The 22695-nt window shown below is 32.9% G+C and overlaps 5 protein-coding genes and 1 long non-coding RNA gene across 6 annotated transcripts; 4 read left to right on the top strand and 2 right to left on the bottom strand.

Annotated features, from left to right (window-relative positions):
- Positions 1-225: 225 nt before the first annotated feature.
- LOC107367390 (CKLF-like MARVEL transmembrane domain-containing protein 4) lies at positions 226-2598 on the top strand. The gene is made up of 4 exons (XM_015935091.3): positions 226-744; positions 878-1051; positions 1140-1229; positions 1784-2598. Exons 1-4 carry the CDS (start codon positions 607-609, stop codon positions 1904-1906), a joined length of 525 nt encoding a protein of 174 aa, XP_015790577.1. The 5' UTR covers positions 226-606; the 3' UTR covers positions 1907-2598.
- Positions 2599-4670: 2072 nt separating this feature from the next.
- On the top strand, positions 4671-7300 carry LOC107367357 (tRNA (uracil-5-)-methyltransferase homolog A). The gene is made up of 2 exons (XM_015935056.3): positions 4671-5151; positions 5251-7300. The coding sequence occupies exon 2, from the start codon at positions 5306-5308 to the stop codon at positions 7253-7255; it is 1950 nt and encodes a 649-aa protein (XP_015790542.1). The 5' UTR covers positions 4671-5151; positions 5251-5305; the 3' UTR covers positions 7256-7300.
- A 93-nt stretch (positions 7301-7393) lies between these two features.
- Positions 7394-9986, bottom strand: LOC107367356 (low-density lipoprotein receptor-related protein 1B-like). The gene has a single exon (XM_015935055.3). It carries the CDS (start codon positions 9826-9828, stop codon positions 7570-7572), a length of 2259 nt encoding a protein of 752 aa, XP_015790541.1. The 5' UTR covers positions 9829-9986; the 3' UTR covers positions 7394-7569.
- A 2615-nt stretch (positions 9987-12601) lies between these two features.
- On the top strand, positions 12602-13157 carry LOC107367218 (uncharacterized). The gene is made up of 2 exons (XR_001569840.3): positions 12602-12670; positions 12735-13157. It is a non-coding gene; the product is annotated as an uncharacterized LOC107367218 (long non-coding RNA).
- A 51-nt stretch (positions 13158-13208) lies between these two features.
- Dera (deoxyribose-phosphate aldolase) lies at positions 13209-14601 on the bottom strand. Its single transcript, XM_015934893.3, has 3 exons — positions 14430-14601; positions 14253-14353; positions 13209-14182 (listed from the first exon to the last, which is right to left on the bottom strand). The coding sequence occupies exons 1-3, from the start codon at positions 14461-14463 to the stop codon at positions 13340-13342; spliced, it is 978 nt and encodes a 325-aa protein (XP_015790379.1). The 5' UTR covers positions 14464-14601; the 3' UTR covers positions 13209-13339.
- Positions 14602-14985: 384 nt separating this feature from the next.
- On the top strand, positions 14986-22345 carry polybromo (protein). The gene is made up of 12 exons (XM_015934888.3): positions 14986-15422; positions 15736-16001; positions 16066-16164; positions 16227-16616; positions 16683-16846; positions 16928-17360; positions 17433-17512; positions 17581-19638; positions 19732-19827; positions 19923-20026; positions 20108-20263; positions 20350-22345. Exons 1-12 carry the CDS (start codon positions 15380-15382, stop codon positions 20655-20657), a joined length of 4197 nt encoding a protein of 1398 aa, XP_015790374.1. The 5' UTR covers positions 14986-15379; the 3' UTR covers positions 20658-22345.
- The last annotated feature ends 350 nt before the right edge of the window (positions 22346-22695 follow it).

The following is a 22695-nucleotide window of genomic DNA, read 5'->3' as shown; positions in this document are numbered from 1 at the left end:
CTTTCGACCAGAACTTGTAAACAGTAGAGAGTAAAGAGATAGTATCTGATAGAGAGGAATGAAAAGTAGCAAACTTTAGTTACTTTAACCGGTTGCCTTTAATGTTTGTTAACTGACTTGACTAACCGCGGTTACTAGATGTACTTTTAATGTATCCGTACTCTTATTTCTTGTATCATGATAAGTTGAAGAAACAAGTTTTGACTTGAATTATCACAGCAATTTGACATCTGTTTACAATTACACTGACAATTGTTTGCATATTGTGTTTAATTTACGTTTACTCTTTTTCTTTTGGTTATTACTGTCTTGAATTGAAGTTTTTACCCATCAATTGATTGGAATCTCTGAATTAACTCAACAATTTTCCTAAACATTCATACATATTCTTTCAATCTCTCTTTCTGCTTGTTTCTCTTTCCCCTCTCCTGTTGAGCTGAGAAGATTTTGTATTTTTTTCATTTGCTGCTTCAGCGATGTTAATTGAATTAGTTATGCCTTCAATTTAAGTCAACTATCTCCATTGCTGTAACCTATTTCAGTTGGTTTGGATTCATTGTTTCTTCTCATTTTTAATCAAGTTGATTCTCAAAATCTCAATTAATCATGTCCAACGTTGGAGGTTTCCCCACAACAATAAACACAGCAACAACAACATCAACGACAACCAAAGTTACACCTTTTGTTTGGTTTGATCCAACTTACCTTAAAACTATTCCTGGATTAATTAAAGCAATCTCAAGTGTAAGTTTATTCAAGATTTCATTTCGTATCTTTTTTCCCCATCACTCGTCTCAACTATGGACCAAATCTTTACATGTGTGATGTCTTTTAACTTATCTTAACTTTACATCTTGTTACTTTTTTAAAATATTAGGCTGTAGTATTGATTGGTTTTATTTGTGGTACTGTTGGTGATTGCCGAGGATGTTCATCAGTCGCATTTTACAGTACAATAACCATGGTCTGTTTTTGGATCACATTGCTACTTCTCGCAGCTTACCTTTTCCATATTATTGAAAAACTTCATAACATTCCATGGCTTTTGGTTGTAAGTTGGATTTTGCTATTAAAAAATACCACACCTTTTCCCACGTTTTTGTAATCTAATGAGAACTTTCAATTTTTTCTTTTCTCAGGAAATGGTATATTGTTTTCTTGCCTGTTTGCTTTTACTAGTTTCATCCATTGTCATCATTGCTGATGGTTCCGTCTATGCGGCTGCTGGTGTAAGAATTTTTTCTTTCTCTTTATAATATTTCACGTAGAGAAGCATTTGAATATTGTTCGTAAAGATATGGTTAGAAAAAAATAGACCGAACAAGCTTTTATAATGAAAATACAAAGCACACTATCTGAGCTCAATTATTACCTGTTGCTAGTTAAACGCTGTCTTTTTGTCTCCTCGAAACAGTTGAAACTTTATATCATTATCATGAATGATGACATTGCACCATTCATCTAATTGTTGTATTGTGTATCGTTCATCTATTGGTAATTATGATATGTAATAAGAATAGTTCTATCAGTTGCCTTTTATTGCCTTTCATTTATCAGGCATTAAATTTTCATTTACCAATACATACCATTTGATTCGCCATGATCATTGATTTATAGATGCGAAAATTTTCAAGTTTAGTTTAATGGAGCTTTAATATTAAATTCGCGATTTCTCGTAAAAATTTCTTTCGGCGTTTGTGCTCTACCGATTTATCTGTTTCTAGCAGAATGGATAATTTTGATTTCTAACATTTATTCATTACTTTTCTTTCTATTCCAACAGTTTTTTGGCCTGTTTGCTACCTCCCTTTATGGCATTGACACATTTCTCAAGTTTCTGTCTCACCGGAAAGGTGAGATCGCTCAAGGAGAAAGAACAATGAATTCGTCACCATCCAGAGCATAATTTATAGATCTGATATCATTATCCTACAATCAAATCATCAAAAATTTAAAATTATCATCATCATCGTCACCATCATCAAAATCATAAACTTCATGCAATAACTTCTCTTATCATTCATCCCACCAGTCTGCACTCGACTTTACACAAAACAGCTGAATATTCGCCAAACTGGTTCCACCACCAACGGATATCGGTTATTTTATTCCTACCACTTGAAAAACTCTTCAACCTAAGCCAAAATGTTATTTTATCAGAGATATTTAGTTGAAATTAATTCACCTATTCTAATCTTCAACCGTGGGCAGGCTTTTAATATTTTTGTGCCTTTCAAAATATATACACAAAACACGCATTTGTCTCATTGTTCACCTTTTAAAAAATAATCGCTTCAAAATTCAATTGTCAATATGGATGAAACTAAAACAATGCAAAGCTATATGATCAAATCTAACCCTATTTTACTTTTAAAGCCACTTTTTCTTCCTGCTGCCAATTGATAAAAAAATTATTTCATATTAAATCAAGGTTAACAATTAACGCACGAAACAACACTTTATGCATTTAACAAAACATATCATGAGAAATATATTAATGACTTCACCATTTATTGCTTTTTTCAACTGATTCATTTATAAAATCGCATAAAAACTGCCAAATTTATAACAATAAACCATCTATTATTAAATTACAAAGCATTTAAGCTTGCCTCTTGAATTAAAGTGAATTGTAACAATTTAAGTTAAAAATTGTCACACTTTGAAATATAATTCAATCTTTGAGATGATCAAAAGTATGGTTTTTAATGTGATTTTTATTAATATTTAACATACAATGTTTATCTTATTTTAATTTTTGTTGTTTCTGGTCTTCAGATGAAAAAGTAAATTAATTTATGGACATTTGATGGATGAAAAGTCGTATGGATAATTAAATTTGATTTCACAGATGATGAAGAATCACAGAAAAATGAAACTAATCATCACTGACATCATGATTACTATGAAACTTGCAGAAGTCGTGAAGGCAAATCCAGAAAGATTGACATTATCTTCATTGTAAACCGGAGTTTCATCAACAAATATCTTTAAATTGAATGAACCCTTTTTAGTGTCCAATTTTCCCGAGTTGTATTTGACAACACCAGGCAATGTCCAGGAACATCGATTATCAAAAACTTTGCCGTTGGTCAATGGCTCGGTAAGAGGTGATGATTGGCCGTTTAAAGTGATCAAACCATTGACACCAATAATATCAGCATCAAAATTGCACTCAGTAGTAATAATGCCATCAGATTTGCTAAATGCTACCTTAGCAACCTTCGGAGTCTGACCCAAAACCTGAAGCAAGAAATCGGTTGAATCTTTGTTTTGCCTTGCGATCAAAGAGTACTTCTTATTTCCACGGACTTTGTAGCCACAGCATTTTGTATATTGTCTCATGTAGATCGGTAGCTGCGTTGAATTGGAGGCTACAACAACCGAAGATTTGTTGACACTCAATGATATCTGGTAATTGGGGTCTTCAAATAGATTAGCTGGCTCGTTTTCACCCAAAGGCCACAAGACTGTGTTTTTCTTTTGCATGATCCAAGTACAATATAAATTTCCGTTCATGTAAATGGACGATCCAATGGTTTGGGCTTTGGATTTTGAGTTTCTAGTCACAAGAGCTCTGGTCAGTCCGGATATAAACTTGTCACATATGTAATCAGTTGATGTGGGTCCTTTCTTGAATTCAGTTGCGATTGTGAGTGGTTCAGACTCTGGTACATTGTAACCAATTAAGGTTAAATTGAGATATTCATCAAAATGATCTTTCTCAATGACACTTATTTTGGCTTCAAATGGACAGTCTTTTGTGCAAGATGGCTCCAATTTTGATGAAAGGCTGTAAGTCTTGGTTGAACAGGAATCATCACAATTGCTCTTTGCGCTGGCTGGTTGATTAACAATTAAAAATAATATCACTGGCAGAAAAATCATGTTTATACTATTATCAATACTCTTAATGTTCATGAAAGCTTGTATAAAAAGCAAGTAAATCTGACTGAAGACGATCGTTACCAAGAAGATTCAAGATGGATTAACTGGAGATTCAAAATGCTAAATTGATTATTGGGATCATTGAAATGGTGAGTATAACTGATAATTGACTGACTTTTTGTTTTACAAACATTTATTTAGGAGTTGCATCGGAATATGGCAAATCTCAATTGAATCAGTGAATAATGTTTCAATGAAATCAACTCACATTGGACAAATAATTTAGAGAAGAAAATATGATTAATCATTCGTGTTGGTAAATATAATTTAATTGGCATTAATTTGCTCGACTTCTTACGGAATAACAAAGCAAATCTTTAAGTAGTTGATAGGCTTATCATTTATTAATCAACTACTTAGCTGAAAGAAGCCATTTTGATCAACTATTCAATCTGGATCTGAGAAATATTTGCTAAAATAATGCCAAATACTGAATTTTATCCCAAATAGCTGAAAAAATTTCATATCTTTTATCATAATTAATGCACTATTTTGATAATATCGTGTGCACAACCCATTCTAATTAGCTTCAAAGGCTATTGTTAGATAGTTGTGTTTATAATTAACCCTGAACTGTTTTAATTTTACTGTCATAGACTAATATGAATTATTACAGTTTGATTGACTTATATGAATAAAACCTTCAAAACACCTCAATTGAATCACAATAACTCATCTTGTCAAATTATCTTGTTTATGTTTAATTTTATATAACTGTTCAGCAAATTTTGGTAAACTCATGGAAATTTGTTGAGTTGAAAGTTGAACTGTTGAATATATTGACCTCCTTGCAGGACCATTCACCTTACAATATATTTGATTTGTTTCAATGGGAAGTTGATAGCGACTGTCTTATGGTTGCGATTATTTCATATAATTTTAATAATCTCTAAATGACTGAAGAAATGAATCTTAGTTTTCGGAGTAATGTGGTTTCATATCTTTGAATACATGTTGAAAAAAGAACAGATTTATCTCATAAGTGAATCACTTGCAGCGGTAGACAACATAAACAGGCTGACTAGCAAGAGAAAGCATGTCTCACCAAGTCATTGGTATAGATCTTTTAACACATGTTTTAGTTTAAATAAATCGCGATTATTTAATATTAATCATCATCTTTATTTTATTGTGTAAATTTTTAGTTAATTTAACTATACTCTTTTTAATCTTAAATCTGTACAAACAATTTACATAAAAAAGGTTAGTACAACTCTACTATATCAACAAATTAGTTTCAGTTTTGTTTTGAGTCTTCTTTGTGATTATACATTAACCAATGTTTTTTTATCTATTCATCAGGTCTTGTCTCATATATTGATCCATTTATCATCGTGTAATTTGGTGGATTTTCAAAATGGAAGTGTCTCCTATTAAAGCCGAAGTTATTGATAATATTAAGGTTGAAGATAATGTGATTGGAGATAAAGCTGGCGCAGCTGAAACATCAATTGGTGGTAAACATAAGCTAGCTGAAGAGTCTTTAAAATTCAGTGTTGGTGAAATTAAAACTGAAGATGACGAAAATGGCAGCAGTTCAAATAAAAAGATCAAATCTGAAGTTGATTATGATGATGTTAAGGATGATGAAGAGTTGGAAGAAAAGAAACCAGAAGACGATCCCTATGCTTACATAAAGCTTGGTCATTTTACCTGTGAAATCTACAAAATGGAACTTGGTAACCTACCTAGGTTTATTAGCTATACTTGCTTGAAGAAATTGATTGAGAAAAATTGTAAAGTCAAGCCTCATAAAATTAAGGTGATTAAGGAAGGAAACAAGCCATACTCTTTCATTTCTTTCAAATCAGCTGATGATAGGGACAAAGCAATTGGAATCATGAATGGTCTTACGTGGAAGAAGCAAAAGCTTTATGCTAAAAGAGCAAACCCTGCTAAAGATCCTTTGATTAAAAGAAGGTTGGAAGAAGATTTGTCTACTGAGCCTGAAATTGGCTTAGAAAATATAGCTGATGCCGGAGATCGATTAAACGACAAAATTTGTCCACTTTGGAGAACCCCTTACGATGAACAGTTGAAGATTAAAGCTGAAAATTATTTAGCATTTTTAATTTCTTTGAGAAAAGACATTATTCATCTTACTGAAAGTCCCGGTGACACTCAATTTAATACAATAAAATGGGCCAATGAAATAGGTGAACAAAACAATGGATCTATTTGTCCCATTGAAGAGATTAAGCCTTCACCGGTCACTTCAGGCTACAGGAACAAGTGTGAATTCAGTATTGGACCTGGTAAAATTGTTGGTTTTCGTCTTGGACTGTATAAAGAAGGTTCATTATCGGTGATTACTCCACCAGAAAATTGTCCCATCGTTTCTTCCAAAATTCGTAACATTGTACTGCTTTTCCAAGATTATCTTCAAACTAGAGATTTTGATGCTTTCAATAATGTTACCCATGAAGGTGTTTGGCGGCAACTTACTGTTCGTGCAACTGATCTTGGGGCTATGTTAATCATTGCTGTCCACCCTCAAAATATGTCAAAAGATCGATTGGAGGAAGAAAAGAAAGCAATCGTAGATTACTTTACTAAGAACCAAGACAAATGCACAGTCACCAGTTTATTTTTTCACCCCTTTGTTACACGAGATAAAACTATCCATGATTCATCAGAATTACAATTGATTGACGGTGAACCTTTTATTCTTGAATCAATGAGGAACGGTTCTTTAACCATGAAAATTAGTCCTTTTGCATTCTTCCAAACCAATACAAAAGCTGCTGAAGTTTGTTATCAAACCATCGAGGAGCTTGCTTCACTTAATGAGTCATCTGTTGTTTTAGACATATGTTGTGGAACTGGATCTATTGGAATCTATTTGGCCGGTAAAGTTAAACACGTAATTGGATTAGAGTTAAATCATGATGCACTCAAAGACGCTCGTTACAATGTTGAGATCAATAAAATAACAAACATTGAATTTGTAGAAGGTAAAGCAGAGGATGTGCTTGATTCTGTCTTACAGCGAGCTTTCGAAAAATTTGGAAATGACATTGATCTCACCGCTATTATCGATCCTCCTCGGCCTGGTCTACATCCTTCCGTAATTAAAACTATTCGTTCAACAGCAAATATCAAAAAGCTGATTTATGTTTCATGTGAACCTAAATTGGCTCGAAAAAATTTAATCGACCTTAGCCGTCCAAAATCAAATTCATATAAAGGAATTCCGTTTGTTCCGACTCGAGCCATCCCCATCGACATGTTTCCTCATACTACTCATTGTGAATTGCTTTTATTGTATCAAAGGATGGATACTCTTGATCTTAATAAATGTTCTTGAATTTTTTATTCCAATATTCAGAGCAATTAAAAAAATTTCAAATTACTCAAACTTGTGATTGATTCCAAATATTAAATCTGCTTTTATGCGCTCAACAAATAGTTAGCTTATTATAAATGATTAATTTCATTGAAGCTTCTTAAAATGGATTCAAATTTAATGACTAATATTAAAATATTATGGCAATATTATTGCGAATTTGAAATAACAAAAATTCAAAAAATTATTGAGAAAAGAAAAATAAATCATAAGTATTCGAGTACACGAGTATTATTACCTTTGATTGTCTAAATTGTACTGCGATTTCATTTACTTTAATAAAGGCAATTTTTCTCGTCCGATCCATTATCACAATCAGGTATTCCATCACAAACCCAACTACCAGGAATACATTGAGAAGCATTGCAATTAAAATCACCATGATTGCAAGTTTGAGCACAATCTTTTTCATCTGATCCATCCGAGCAATCAAGATATGAATCACAAAACCATTTTTTAGGAATACATTTGGACGTGTCTAGACATTTTGCATGGCCTTCTGGACAATCTGATGTTACACAGTCAAGTTCATCTGATCCATCATCACAATCCTTATGTCCATCACATTTCTTTGATTCCTTGTAACAATTTAAACCATCTTTACACAGTATTTCCCCTGACGAGCATGAAATGTTTTTTGTTTCACATTTTCTCTTTGTTTGGTCAAGAACCATTCTATGTGGACACAAACAGTGGACGGTGGAATCAATAAAAGTACAAACATGGCTACAATTACCTCGACCATCGTTTAAACAAGGGTTCCGATAATTAAAGTCTACACTGCAATGAACATAAAAATCATTATGAATTAAACTTCTCTCTTTGAGAGAATCTAGCTTTTTGATTTCTTTTTGTGACAGTACATCGTATAAGTCGACTTGAATGAAAAGGTTATCGGTTGCCAGATACATTTTATAATCATAAACAACCATTGAACGTATTTTGTGTGTTGATCTGTGCACGACTTCTTTAGGACCGAAATCACCTCGTCGACCATCCAAAGAAACATAATAAACTTCTTGATAACCAAAATCACTCCAAAATAAGCGTTTAGAAAATTTATCAACAAACAGTGACGAGGGATGGATAGATGAACCAGATTCATCAACTTGACGTATATCTTCACCTTTTAAATCATATACTACAATTTTAGGCTCTGAACCAATCATGGAAATATACATTTCACCTCTTTCTTGGTACAAGGCAAGAGAGTTGGCATCCTGTAAGCCACCTGAAAGGGTAATTATCGTTTTATTTGGGTCTTTGGTTGAAATAATTTTCAATAAGCCTGGGAAAGGCTCAATCCAATAAAGGTTTCCAGTTAAATCATCATACGTCAACGAATTTAAGTCACGAGTACTGTTTTCAAGTTGGAGAAATTGAATTGTATCATTATTAAAATGAATTAAGTTTATCGATTTTTGAGCCACATCGTAAGTGTAAATGTTACGTGAAGAACGATCATATGTGAATGTTGATACTTTTGATGTAACATTAGCCACAATGATAGGAGATTGATCTGTAATGCACTTGAAGTAGCGTAAAAAAATATGCCCATCTTTTAAGGTCAAAAGATACGATTCCTTTGCGCTTATAGCGCAGCGATTTTTCTTTGTGATCGGAACACAAAATCCATATTCAATAGCAGAAGTAAATCCTTCGAAACAGCTACATCGGTAACTTCCTAAAGTATTGGTACATTCATGAGTACAGGGTCTTTTAAATGGATCCAGAGTACATTCATCAATATCTTCACAAGTTAACCCATCAGGTAATAATTGATAGCCATCAGAACAGATGCATTTGCTACCATTATTGCTTTTATTGAAAACACAATAGTGAGAGCACAATTTAGCTTCACAAGGTGTTTTGTCACAAAAATCATGTTCATCTTGACCACCCAGACAGTCAAATTTGCGGTTACAGGTCAAATTTTTATCAATACATTTTCCATCACCACAGTCAAAGGCATTTGGTTCCCCACAATCTATAAAGGTTGAATTGTCTTGGCTTAATCTACGTCTATTGTAATTCCTTGATGTTGAAAAAGACTTGGATTCATTTGATGATTTTATTTTGGAGCAATTAGTCTCATCTAATCCATCATAACAATCAGCTACACCGTCACAAATTGATGCATTGGATATACAAAGCTCAAAGGTCACATTTTCTGCTTCATTGTAACCACAATCTTTTAAACAAACCATGTCATCAGGTACACAATTTAATTCATCTTCATCATATGGACAATCTCCATTACCATCACATACTTTGTGTCTAGGAAGACAGGCACTATTTTTACAAACAAAACCAGAACAGGAGTCATTTAAAGAACGAGAAATGTTTGATTTAGTACAATTAAGTTCATCATAATAACCAGGACAATCGACATAACCATCACAAACCATTAGCTTATCGATACAAGCGCCTGTTGGACAAAGGTATTCATTTTTAAGACAACCGACTGTAACAGAAGACGTAACGAGTTGACAACACAATAATAAGGCAACAGAAGAGAATAGAGTTACCGCCATTCTCAACTCTTTCTGTAAAAATTGATAGCCAATTCCACTTTAATATCAAATTAAGGTTCGATTAACATTAACTATTGTATGTAACTGGGTAACAAAAGTATGAATCTTAGTGAAGGGCAATTAATTAAAGATTCATTTGAAGAAACACATTGTGAGTTGAAATCAAAGAGTAAGGTACTCAAAGAGTTAAGAAGGTACTTTACTCTTTGGTTGAAATGTTTACTTATTGTCAGTGGCCAATTGTGAGAAGACTAGAATTGATTAATCGATGTCTAATAAAGATGGCAGTACAATACTTTAATGCAAACAGTGTATTATTTAATTTTAAACTATTAAAATGTTGAAGCAATATAACTTAGAGTCCTATTTCTTAAATCTTAGACAATTCTTGGAGATTCACATCCAATTCCGCATGAAAATATACTTACAATTGTTAATCAAAGTATTTTGAAAAAAGTTTCTAAAGAGTGAATGAATATTGTATGAAGGTAACGTTAGGTGCGTAAAATATCAATTTATAAAACACCTTGAAATAATAATTGTTATTGTAACACCTCTTATTGAATCTATTTGTAAAATATCTTCATTAAACATGAGATTGAGCTCAGCTATGCTGAGGTGGAAAAGTTTAGCTGCTCAGATAATTGGCTCATAACATTGATTGTAAACTGAAAATGTTCATCAAAAGTTTATTGTAGATTGTATTAAGCATAAAACAAAAGCGTTACAAATTCATGGGTTTTGAATTTTATTAAATTGCAGGATTAAAGCATTGGTTTATGATTAAAAAATTGTAACTGTCTGTTAGTTTATCAATGAAATCATTTTTTCAGAGGATTCAATAAAGCTCGGAGTAACAGTTTGGATGCAATCCGTTGAGGTATTGGTTGCTTTTGGTAAGTTGCTTCTAAATCTTTCAAAGCTTTTATGTTATCTCTTATTTTAACATTAATTTTAATCAATGGGTTAATTGATTCAGCCCAAGTTTCGTCAATTGTCTTTTCCTTGTCAAAGTTATCATTGGTCATTCTACCCGTCATTGGAGCACCAAAATAGCGTCGTGAGCTAGACCGAGATCCTGAAGGTAACTTGTGAACATTTGGGTTTTGTTTTATGTAAACCAGAGATGGAGATGAGTTTGGTTCAAACGTTTTCGTGTAGACACTCTTAGGCCAAGAATTGGACCCAAATGAGTTTACATTCACAGACGGTGAGGATATTAGATGAGGCATGAGATTGGCAATCAACTGGTATGGTGGCAAATTAACATGTTGATGGTAGTGATTGACTGGATAACCGTTTAAAAATGATTGTTGATCAGATAGACTAACATCGGTGTATGGTAATGAAGAGGAGAGTGACGGAGATACAAACGGTGGTTTCAACCATTTATTGGCAGTGGTCGATGTGGACGAAGTCAGGACACCATTGGACTGATGATTTGACACTAGAAAGTACGGCAACAATTCATTTAGATAAAACCAATCAAGAAAAGCAACTGTCTCACTATCAAAATTGTCAATAGTTTGTCGACCATTGATTCCTTTGGTAAAAAGGGCGACACACAACAATATTTTCAACATTGAAGTAATTGAAAGTAGTGATGATGATTCAATGATTGAATTCATGGTTAATAATATTGTAACATTACGGTAAAGGTCTGATAATCAAGCAAGTGATTAAAAAGGTTTGGCCAAGTCCATTGGAAGGATGTTTAAGTTGATGCAAACGTGATCATCTGTTCAATGTAATGTTTATCATTTTTTGGTAATCACAAGATTGAAAAGTTAACATGATTTTGGATGTTCATTGATTGGTGTCAGATTGGAATAAAAGACATTCTGTAACAATATAAATCAGAGATTAAAAATTGGAGTCCACTTTATTGCTGACCAGTTTAACAATATTAATAGACTCAAAGGATAGGAGAAGAGAAAGAATTGCTTTAACTCAACTTCAGCCCAGTTTTCATCTACAATTACAATTACAATTGTACAAAGCTGTGCTTTGGTGAAAATTGGACTCTTAAATTGAAGAAGATGATGATGATGATGATATTTTGATGGTAATGTTAACTTATCAAATGTTGATTGTTAGATGTTGATGTCTATCAAAGTCAATCTTTTTTTCAATTCTTCTCCTTCTTCTCTGGTCACTGATTGATTTGACCTCCTCTTACAGGTTCAAAGGGATGCTAACTTGTTTAAATTAGGTGAAAAATTGTTTGATATAACTATCAACATTATTAAAACTATTATTATTAACATTAGATCAGCTTGCGTGAGAAGTTGATTGTAATAGAATGAAAAAGAGACTGTTAATAACAATTGTACAGTTTTTTTGGTCGTTCAAGACAGCTTGATTATTCAACCATGATTCAAAAGTCTTTTTAAATATTTATATAAATATTTAGATAGCTAACAATTTAACTAATCATCACGTTGTGAGGCACTTTATTTGATTACCAAGTTGGTTGGACCTTTCAATTGTACTCTAGCAATTGTTGGCCTGATTTCTAGTCGTTTATTTGTTTCTCTACTTTCCATTTTAATAATATTGCTTTTCATTTCATGCTATTTAGTTTCAGTGGATTATAGGTGGTCAACTCAGCTAATTATAACAAATTTAAACACTTTGCACCTTTAAATTGTATAAATCTTTGATTAATAATCAGCTCTGGTAAAATGTATTTGATATTCAATTTTGCCGGTTGTTATGTTAACATGTGAAGAGTTGAACGAAACTTGGCAACAGTTCAATTTATAACTGTTGCTTCTCTTTGTTTGTTGTTAATAATTTCTCTGTTAATTGTATTGGTTTAATTATTTGTTTAATATTAGAGGTAAGACATTTTAAATTGTGATATTTCTATCAAGTAAATTTGATTCATTTTTTGTTTTTATTAGGTTTAATTGTGGTTTCAAACAAGTTAGTGATTTTAATGGTCAATTATGGATCACAGCAGTGACGAGGAATCACCCAATGTTTCAAATCCAACTCATTCGTTTACTATGGTTGTTGAGATGTCAAACCTTTTAAAATGTGATATTGATTTAGAGGAGTTAACTATTGCTTACCGTTTGATTGAAAGTAATGTTAACTCAAAGCTTCTGGCTCATGCAATCAAATCAATGAAGAACCCTTGATCTTTCAAGATTTTTACAAGCAACTCAAACTATTCTCTTCCTGATTTTCTTCCTCGATGCCTTATAAAATGCTTAATGAACTACAAATGTTTATTTTCAACAGTTTTCAATTCTGAAACATGGTCGAACTACTTATAAAATAGCAATATACATGTATTACGAATTTAAAACTAACTCATATCATTCTTTTCTGATTTGTCCGCGTTTTAAAGTTGAGTTTGTAAACATGAGATGTGTAAAGAAAGTCAATTGGTTATGTTTATTCATCATGGAAGTACGAACAGGCTAACAGTTTCTTGGTTTTAGAGTCGGAAAAATAACATTTTATTGACAGAGTTTCCATCAACACTATCGAATCTATTGAATTACAATGAAAGTTCCCATGAAGCCGGTTCTCGACCAAATACCAATTTGAATAGACTTTTCTCAACTTGATTTAAAAGAGAACTAGCTCCAATGCGAAACAAATTAGGTGATAACCATTCATCTCCTAACTCATTTTCAATTAACTTAAGCCATTTAAAACAATCTTGATCAGTTCTTAATCCACCGGCAGGTTTGAAGCCAACTTTAACACCGGTCGTTGAATAAAATTCATATATAGCTCGAGTCATGACAAAACCAACGGGCAAAGTAGCATTAACTGAAACTTTGCCAGTAGATGTTTTAATAAAATCAGCTCCAGCCAGCATAGCGGCCCAGCTTGCTTTGTAAACATTTGCTAGGGAACCAAGCTCACCAACCTCCAAGATAACTTTCAACTTCATTGTTGAAGCTTTAAGTCTCATTTGCTTCACTTCTTCATAAACTTTTTTCCAATCACCATTTAAAGCTAAAGATCTGTCGATAACTGTATCAACCTCATCAGCACCACAATTTCGAGCATATCCAATCTCACTTAAACGTGTATCCAATCCATATTGGCCCGATGGAAATCCAGTAACAACGGATGCAATTTTCAAAGGATCTTTTGAAGGCTTTATCATCTTGAAGGATTCATGACAATCTTTGATGCGCGATGGATACACACAGATAGCACCGACAGTTAGATTTTCATCACAAAAACCACAAGATTCAAGCCTTTTCAACAAGGGCTCCGTTAATGGGTTCAATCCACGATAGCACAAACGCTGAACATTAACATAGGTATCATCTCCAGCCAAAGTGGTCAAATCAATTACACGAATTGTTTTGAGAAGAGCTTCAATCTGCTTGTACAATGAAAGTTAATTACAAATAATTGAACCATGATAGCATTTAGAGCTTTTTATTTCTCACCTTTTGATCGGTATCCAAACATTTGATTTGCCTTTCCAAAGACTCACATGACCGGTTAATTGCATGGCTATTGATAGAAACATTGTCAAACCATATTTCATCTAAAATAAATTCAATGAATCCAGATTATAGCTCGTGTAAAAACAGAAACTCAATAAAGAAAAAATTTATCCATACCGAAATTCATAGGCTGGTTTATCGACAAAGTCATATTGTTTTGAGCTTATTTAATGAGAACACAAAACAAGAAAAGACTAAAAATAATTAAACTAGAGTCTTTCTCACCTTCAATGTCTTATCATATCTTCATGGTGAATACAGAATGAGATAAAGAAGATTACCAATAAAAACTAAAAATTATAGATGTAAATAAATGTAAGAACCTTATATCAAGACCAGCAAAGGAATCATGTTTATTGCTAACCAAGCAACAAATCAAACAAACCATAACAGCATGAAAGAAATGCAACTCTTATCAATTTTAGACGAAATCTATTGAAAGATGTGAAATTAACATGGAACATTATACTTGGGAAAACAGACCGTTTTTTCATCAACTAACATGATAATTAAATTTCATCCAGAGCCTCAATTAACCTCATTAAGGTGAATAATTTAGACTTCGAAGTTAAAAAGACCGCCAAAACCGCGATTGGATACTAACAACAGATCTATTGAAGACTTGCCTCAACAAAGACCTCGGCAAAAGAGGGCCTGCAAAAGAGAGAGAAAGAGAGAGTACTTGGATACTGTCTTTAAATCAATGTTGAGTTCAAATTGAACTTATTAGTTAATTACCTTACCTTCTCTGACACTTTTTATTAATTAAATTAACATTTTGACACTTTTAATCCCTAACTTACTGCATCTCAAAGCAATTAAAGCTGGTTTTAAGTGACGTCATTGATTAGGTTCAGAAGAGTGGGAAAAGAAATGGAGGGAAGGAAGACTAACCATTGAAAAATTGAAAACACCTTTGCCTAAAATATACTCTCCTTTTTTCTGCTTCCTTTGCGGTTAAAAATGATTTGTGATTGACTTATTTTTTGGTTTCTTCGTGTGTTATGTTAGTTTAATTTAACCATCGTTAATCTTATTCAGAATATCCACAATTGACACAATCCACCATGGATGCTCAAGCTTTCTCTTTTATGCAAACCCGATCTTCTGGTAAGTCATTTTCTAATACATTTCTATATGACTTGTTTATAAACTTAACGAGACTTTGCTTGGTTAATTGAGATCTTCTTAATTAACTTCTGTATTATTTTTGCTATTGTATCATTTTTAAATATCTATTTGTTGTGATTTATCTATTTATCATGTCATTCTTGTTTTGTAGGCTTTTCATTCCCACTGTCTCTGTCTTCCTCTTCTCGTTTTTCTCTTTGTTTTGCTATTTTTGTCATCTGTTTTTTGTATCTTAATCATTTATTTTGACTTTTCTATGTTTAAAATTTTCAATCTTTACTTGAATAATTAGAGCGCAAGAAACAATCTGAAAATCCAAGGCGAAGTTTTGGTAACAAGATGAATGATGACGGTGATGATTCTGAAGTCGAAGATGTCGAAGCTAATCCTCTTGATCCTCAATGGCAACTTTACGAGGCAGTCAAGTCGTACACCAGTATCGCAGGAGAAGTCCTTTCTGACCCTTTCATGCGTTTACCAAGTCGACGTTTCTATCCTGACTATTATCAGGAAATTAAACAGCCTATGTCTTTAAGAAAGATTAAATCAAAGATCGAGGTAAACTCCATATTTGCACTTTAACTTTAACGCATCTTTATTCACATATTTCTTTTACTTGCAGAATCGTTTCTATCGAACTACCGTTGAAGTTGTCGATGATATGAATATCATGTTCGAAAATGCAAAGAAGTATAACCGACCTGACTCAAAGATATTTAAGGTGATTATATTGATTATTTTGATGGTGGAAATAGAATAAACTAACCTTTCATTTCTCTGTAGGATGCATGCAAACTTCAGAAGGTAATGCAATCTAAAGCAAAAGAACTCGTCAATTATCAAGGCAAAGATTCTGATTCTAGTGAAACAGACAATGAAGATAGCTGTAGTGTAACAAGTCGTGGAAGGGGCCGCAGATCAAAAAGCTTATCGAACGCATTAAACCATGAGCTCAAAAGAGCGCGTCGGTCCAACTCGGATTTTGATCCTGGGTTGAAAAAAAAGATGAAACTTATTATAAGGACTTTAATTGATTTTGTTGATGATCAAGATCGTCAAATTTGTGCACTTTTCATGGAAAAACCATCCAAAAAAGATTACCCAGATTACTATGAAATCATCGAGAACCCTATCGACATGAAAACAATTCAAATGAATGTCAAAAATGATCAAGTATGTATTCATCCCGTTCTCCACTGCAAGTTCATCAATATAATTTTTTCCCTTAAATCTTTTCAGTATGCAACTGAAGATGCTTTTATCGCAGATCTGAAACAAATGTTCGAAAATTGCAAGCAATACAATGAGGAAGGCTCACAAATCTATAGAGATGCAGAACAGCTCGAAGCTTTGCTGAATGAAAAGTTAGCAGAACTTGGTGCATATGTTCCAAAAGTACGAAGGTAAGGGTTTCAATTTTTATATTTTGCTTTCATTTTTTCATTTTTTCATTTTTATTTAATATATGGTGATTTTTCTTGCAGATCTAGAAAATCAGGAAATATAATTGCACCTAAACTGAGAATACTATATGATGCAATCATTAACTATAATGATCCTAAAACTGGTCGCCAATTGTCCTCGATTTTCATGAAACTTCCATCTAGAACTGATTATCCTGATTATTACGAAGTCATAAAAAGACCTTTAGATTTAGGAAAGATAGGAGTTCGACTTAAAGAAAATCTTTATGAATCTTTGGATGATCTTCTATCTGATCTAGTTTTAGTTTTCGATAATGCCTGTAAATATAATGAGCCGGATTCTCAACTTTATAAGGATGCATTGACTCTTCAACATGTCGCTCTTCAAACCAAACTAGAATTAATTGAAAATGAAAACCAAGGAGTACCAAATATTAGAGCAGTCATACAAGATTTACTTACTAATCTATTCATTTCTGTTTATAACCATCAAGTAAGATTATTTGTCAAATTTTTATAAACCTTGTTATTTATTATTTTATTTTGTGGTTTGGTATATTCACAGGATGAAGAAGGTAGATGCTATAGTGATTCAATTATTGAATTATCTGAACAAGAAGCTAAAAATGCTGATCCCAATGAACGGTAAGAATACTTTTGATTACATTTAACAACTTTGAGACTAAATCAATATCCAATTTCTTATTTTTCAGCCGTCCTTTAACATTAGATCAAATTAAGAAGAATCTCGAAAAAAGAAGATATCGTCGTTTAGATCGATTTCAACAAGACATGTTTGATGTTTTTGAAAGAACTCGACGCAATACTCGTGTTGATTCTCAAGCGTTCGAAGATTCAGTTGAATTACAATTATACTTTATTCGCTTGCGGAATGAACTTTGTCGGAATGGTGAAGTACTGATATCTAGTGCATTAAATTTTACAGAAATAAATTTAAACGCTCAAGTTGATGCATTAAAATTGGAGAAACTACCTTTTGAAAACCAAGAAACCGATGCAGAAGCTAAAGGTGAGGATAAAGAGGCTGATCCTAGTGGAGGAGCTCCAGTTGAAAGTATTCCTGAAGTATCATTAAACGACCAAGTTTATCGACCTGGTGATTTTGTTTATATTGAGCCAAGAGAGAAAGGTATGGATCCTCATATAATAAATATTTCAAAACTTTGGCGTGATCCAGCTGGTCAGTTATGGATTTATGGATGTTGGTTTTATCGTCCTTATGAAACTTATCATATTGCTTCAAAAAAGTTCTTGGAAAAAGAAGTCTTCAAAAGTGATAGTTACAATAATGCACCTCTGTCTCAAGTTGCGGGAAAGTGTTTCATCATGTTCGTGAAAGACTACTTTAAACTTAAACCGGAAGGCTTTGAGGATTGTGATGTTTACGTATGTGAATCTCGATACTTTACACGAACCAAAACTCTTAAGAAGATCAAAGTTTGGCCTTACTTCAATGACCATTCATTAATACCCAGAGAGCAACACTTACCCATGATCCGAGTACCTTCAATTTTTAAGGACAACAAGCAAGAGAAATGTAAAGAGGAACAATTAATAAGTGATTATGACGATGATGATGGTCCTAAACTTTTAGATATTGAGCGACCTAACATAATCATTGAACCTGGAGATGGAATGCCAATTGAGGAAGGTGCTATTTATTATGAACAATTCACTATTCCATCAGGTTCATACAAGTTAGGAGACTGTTGTTATGTGCGAACTGATAATGGACGTAATCTCATTTGCAGAATTGATCGAATGTGGGTTGATAAAGATGGTAATGCTTTCTTCCATGGTCCTTGGTTTGTGCAACCCAGAGAACTGCCCTTATCCATATCTCGAATGTTTTATCCAAACGAAGTATTTCTCAGCTCAATTGAAGATACAAACCCTCTTCTTAGCATATGTGATAAATGCTCTGTTCTTGAATTTAAAGATTATATAACTAGAAGACCGACTGAAATTCCAGAACAAGATGTTTACATTTGTGAATTTAAGTTTCTTGAAAATGATAAGAAATTCATTAAACTTCCCATAATTTTAAGGAGAGTTGCTCCATATAAACCAGGAGTTGCTGAAGATGAACAATTTTTATTCCGTAAACCTTTAGTCATAGCTAGAACCGAATCTATGCCCGAGCGAACCACTCTCTTAACACGTAAAGATCCACTGTCTTTAAGTGAAGCTCCATCTCCACATACTCCATTCCGACCTTCTATAGATACGGAAAATGAAGAGTCAAATGATGTTTCCTCATTGATATCAGAAACACCTATTTTGTCAACTCCTTTTATTAGTAGGAAAAAGGGAAGTAAACGCATAGTAACTGGATACATAATTTTTGCTGGTGAAGTCCGAAAATCTGTTATCCAAGCCAATCCTGATTGTAATTTTGGTGATGTTAGTCGAATTATTGGTAATGAATGGAAAAATTTGCCTTTAGAAACAAAACAAGAATATGAGCGAAGAGCTCAACGTCAAAACGAAGAGTCAGCTAGAGAAGCAGCCCGTGAGGCCGAAAGAATGGAATCATTCCCTCAGTCACCTTTGGGTTACGAAGGCGTTTATGAGTGCCATTGGGAGAATAAATGTGATTTCCAATGTGAAGATCCTATTGATTTATATGATCATCTAAATGCGGAACCACACGGTCATGTTTGGCGATCATATGGAGAATTAAAAGATAAAGATGATGCAGTTTTCCAATGCCTTTACCATGGCTGTGCTCGAGTGAAAAAAGGAGCTACGTAAGTTAATGTCCTCCATGATATTAATATAATACAAAATGCAATATTTCATTAATAATTTATTTTCTTTCAATTCTCATTTTCTATTCTCAGCCCTTTTCCATCTATTCATCGACTCATTCGTCACTGTAAAGAAATCCATGTAAACAAACAGATTCCAAAACATATACCTCCTGAAAATCGAAGCAAGTAAGTTGATTATTTTTTCACAGAAACCTCTTCTTTGAATTATTCGTCCATACAACATGATTAATTTTTTTCTCTATTTTACTCGCAATTAAAAGAAATTTCATCCCTGGTCGCAAGTCAGTTGCCGCAGCACCTTTCTCTCCAGCTATCAACAATCATTTTGGCAATAGTATAAATCAATCAGCGTCTTCAACAACCAGTAAGTTTTTCCACTCCTTTCTTCAATATATATTATATTACAATCAAAATGCTCATAACGTGTTTTTTCTTACTTTCTAAGTTTTAGGAGTGAACATAGCACAATCGAATCCTAGTTTAAGTTTAACAATGTATGACAACGGTGCCAACTTATCCTCTGGAATAAATGGACATTCAAATCAAGTTGATTCATTGAATATGCCAGCTTTAACACCATATTGGATTCAAAACTCACAGCGTAAGTATTGATTTCAATCAATTTGCTATGAATAATCTAATTATTGATCTGAATGAAATTTTAATTTAAATTTTTATCTCTTTCAGCAACCAACCAACAACCCACAGTCAAGCAAGACCCACTCTTCGTAGCTGCACCACCTAAACCTACTCGCCTTCTTCATTCGAATACATTTGTTCAATACATTAAAAGATTGCGACCTGATTGTAGACATGTTAGTAATTACGAGCAACAACTTAACGCAACTCCTGAAAATACACCCATACCAAATAGAGACCATTTACCCTCTAATTGGTTAGCCAATGGAGAAGGTAATCATGGTGATGTCGTAAACGCATTATGGGCTTTAAGAAACTTTATGCTTAAAGAGTCCTTAAATTTGTCACGATTATAATTTCAAAAAAATAATTTGTAAACGCATTTAAAATTTAAACAAGCGCATCATTTAAAAAACTTGATTGATAAAAAATTAACATAATTTTCTTCTTCGAAATTTTCTTATTTTTATTTCTTTCCTTAGCAAACATTTTCTACTCTTTTGCATAATTATTAATTTTGTTGATTCGCAACTGGCCATTTAATATTTTATGATATTAGATTCTTTTGTTTCTGTCAGATAAAGCAATACTTATCAAGATCAATATCTCACTTGATTAGAGGCAGTTTTTCGTTTAATAGCAATTTATTTACCAATTTTCATTAGTAAAATGTTGCAATCAAAATTTTTCAGTCATCAGTCGAGAATAGTTTTTTGCAGTTATTTCTACTAAAGACCACTCATGATATTCATCTGATAAATCCTGAACTAGATTAGACTTTTATTAATGTGATGAGTGATTAGAGTGTTTCACAGAGCTGCGTATACTGTAAACATAGTGAATATAATCTTGCGTCAAAGCTCCGTGTTTAGATGAAAGTAAAGATAAATGTTCATTTATATAGATGATTTTGCTTAAATTAAACATTATTTTTTCATTATTTTCATGATTGGTGACTGTTAATATTACGGGACAGAGTATGTTTTTATCAACTGTTTTATTTGCCTCAATTGTGCTTCAGTTAACAACGGCCACTACAGACGAATGGAAATCATGTTTCGATGATTCTTGTCCAATAAAAAATCTTAAATTTCCATACGAATCTAGTTCTAAAAACGAGAAAGGCCTATCGGATATTAGGACGGAGACTACTTCAACTTTAAATGAAAACCCAGTCTCTTTTTTATTGGGATATGCCGAATCTGGAGGTGTTGATCGATTAGACGCAATTGCTTGGGGTGAAGGCACTTATAATGTTTTATTTACTTGTGGTCCTGTAGCTACAACAACTGCTAATAATTACATCTATCCAATAATAAATGGAACCGCAATTTATGTCAATGGTAAAGAGTATTGTTCCTGGTCAGTGGATATAAACAACTCTTCATTTCCTTTCGAACTGATTGATCCACCTCAATATTACATCTCGGACCGTGGATACCAAATCTATTACAACTTAAACCAAACTGTACCTGTTGCTGCAGCTAACTACAGTCAGTTACCTGAAAGTTTTGAACCATTCGTTGATGGATATCAATATAAAGCTGTTGGATCAGAAAAGTATCTTTTGGTTGCGAGACAAGCAAATAAATCAATTGATTATTTGTTAAAAGTGAATGGAGAAACTCCAAAATTGGTCGAAGTGAATCTAAAGAGTGACATCAGTGTAGATATTCAGTGTAATTTCAAGAAACGAATAGCTTCTGCGTATGCGAAAATTGATGAAGTGAAAGACAATTTATGGAATCGAATACAAAATGTGGAAATGAATGAAAATGAATGCCGATGGTCATTACCTGCTTCTTTCGATACTCTTTATGGTCCAGTAAATCTTAAGGAAACAGCTTATGAATTGGAGATAATTGAGAACAATATTTTCGTATATTTTGATGGAAAAAATTTCAGAGTAGCAGCACCCACTTCTGCTTCCAGCTCATCAACACTTTCCAAATCATTGTTAATTAGCATTTTATTATGTATGAGTTTTTTATTATGAGTCTCAAGATAACTTTATTGATGTAGTATTAAAGTATTATCAAGCAAAGTAATGTTATTATGATAAAATGTATAAGACAATTCCCCGAAGTAAAATCCCGTATCTAAAGCAGCGGCTACGGGTAAGTTATTTAATGACATGAAATACTTCGACCTAATATGTAAAAGTTATTCGGGATAAGTATTTATACAATTGAAAATGAAATCTTTACATATTTGATTCGTTGATTCGCATGGTCTTTTTGAGTATCTGAAGGCATATTCAGGGAATGTAATATTTTTTAGATGAAAGCCAACGGTTTCAAAAGATGAGATTGCTTTACAGTTCAGAGATACCAATAGTATGTTTTTGATTGAATCTGTTTTGTTTCTGATCATCCACAGTTCTTGTTTTTTGTT

Source organism: Tetranychus urticae, chromosome 1 (genome assembly GCF_039701765.1).
Source record: "Tetranychus urticae isolate SD_2017Ah chromosome 1, NJAU_TeUrti_SD_1.0, whole genome shotgun sequence".
NCBI lineage: Eukaryota > Metazoa > Arthropoda > Arachnida > Trombidiformes > Tetranychidae > Tetranychus > Tetranychus urticae.
The sequence above is the reverse complement of the archived record's forward strand: the minus strand, read 5'-3'. Positions and strand labels throughout refer to the sequence as shown.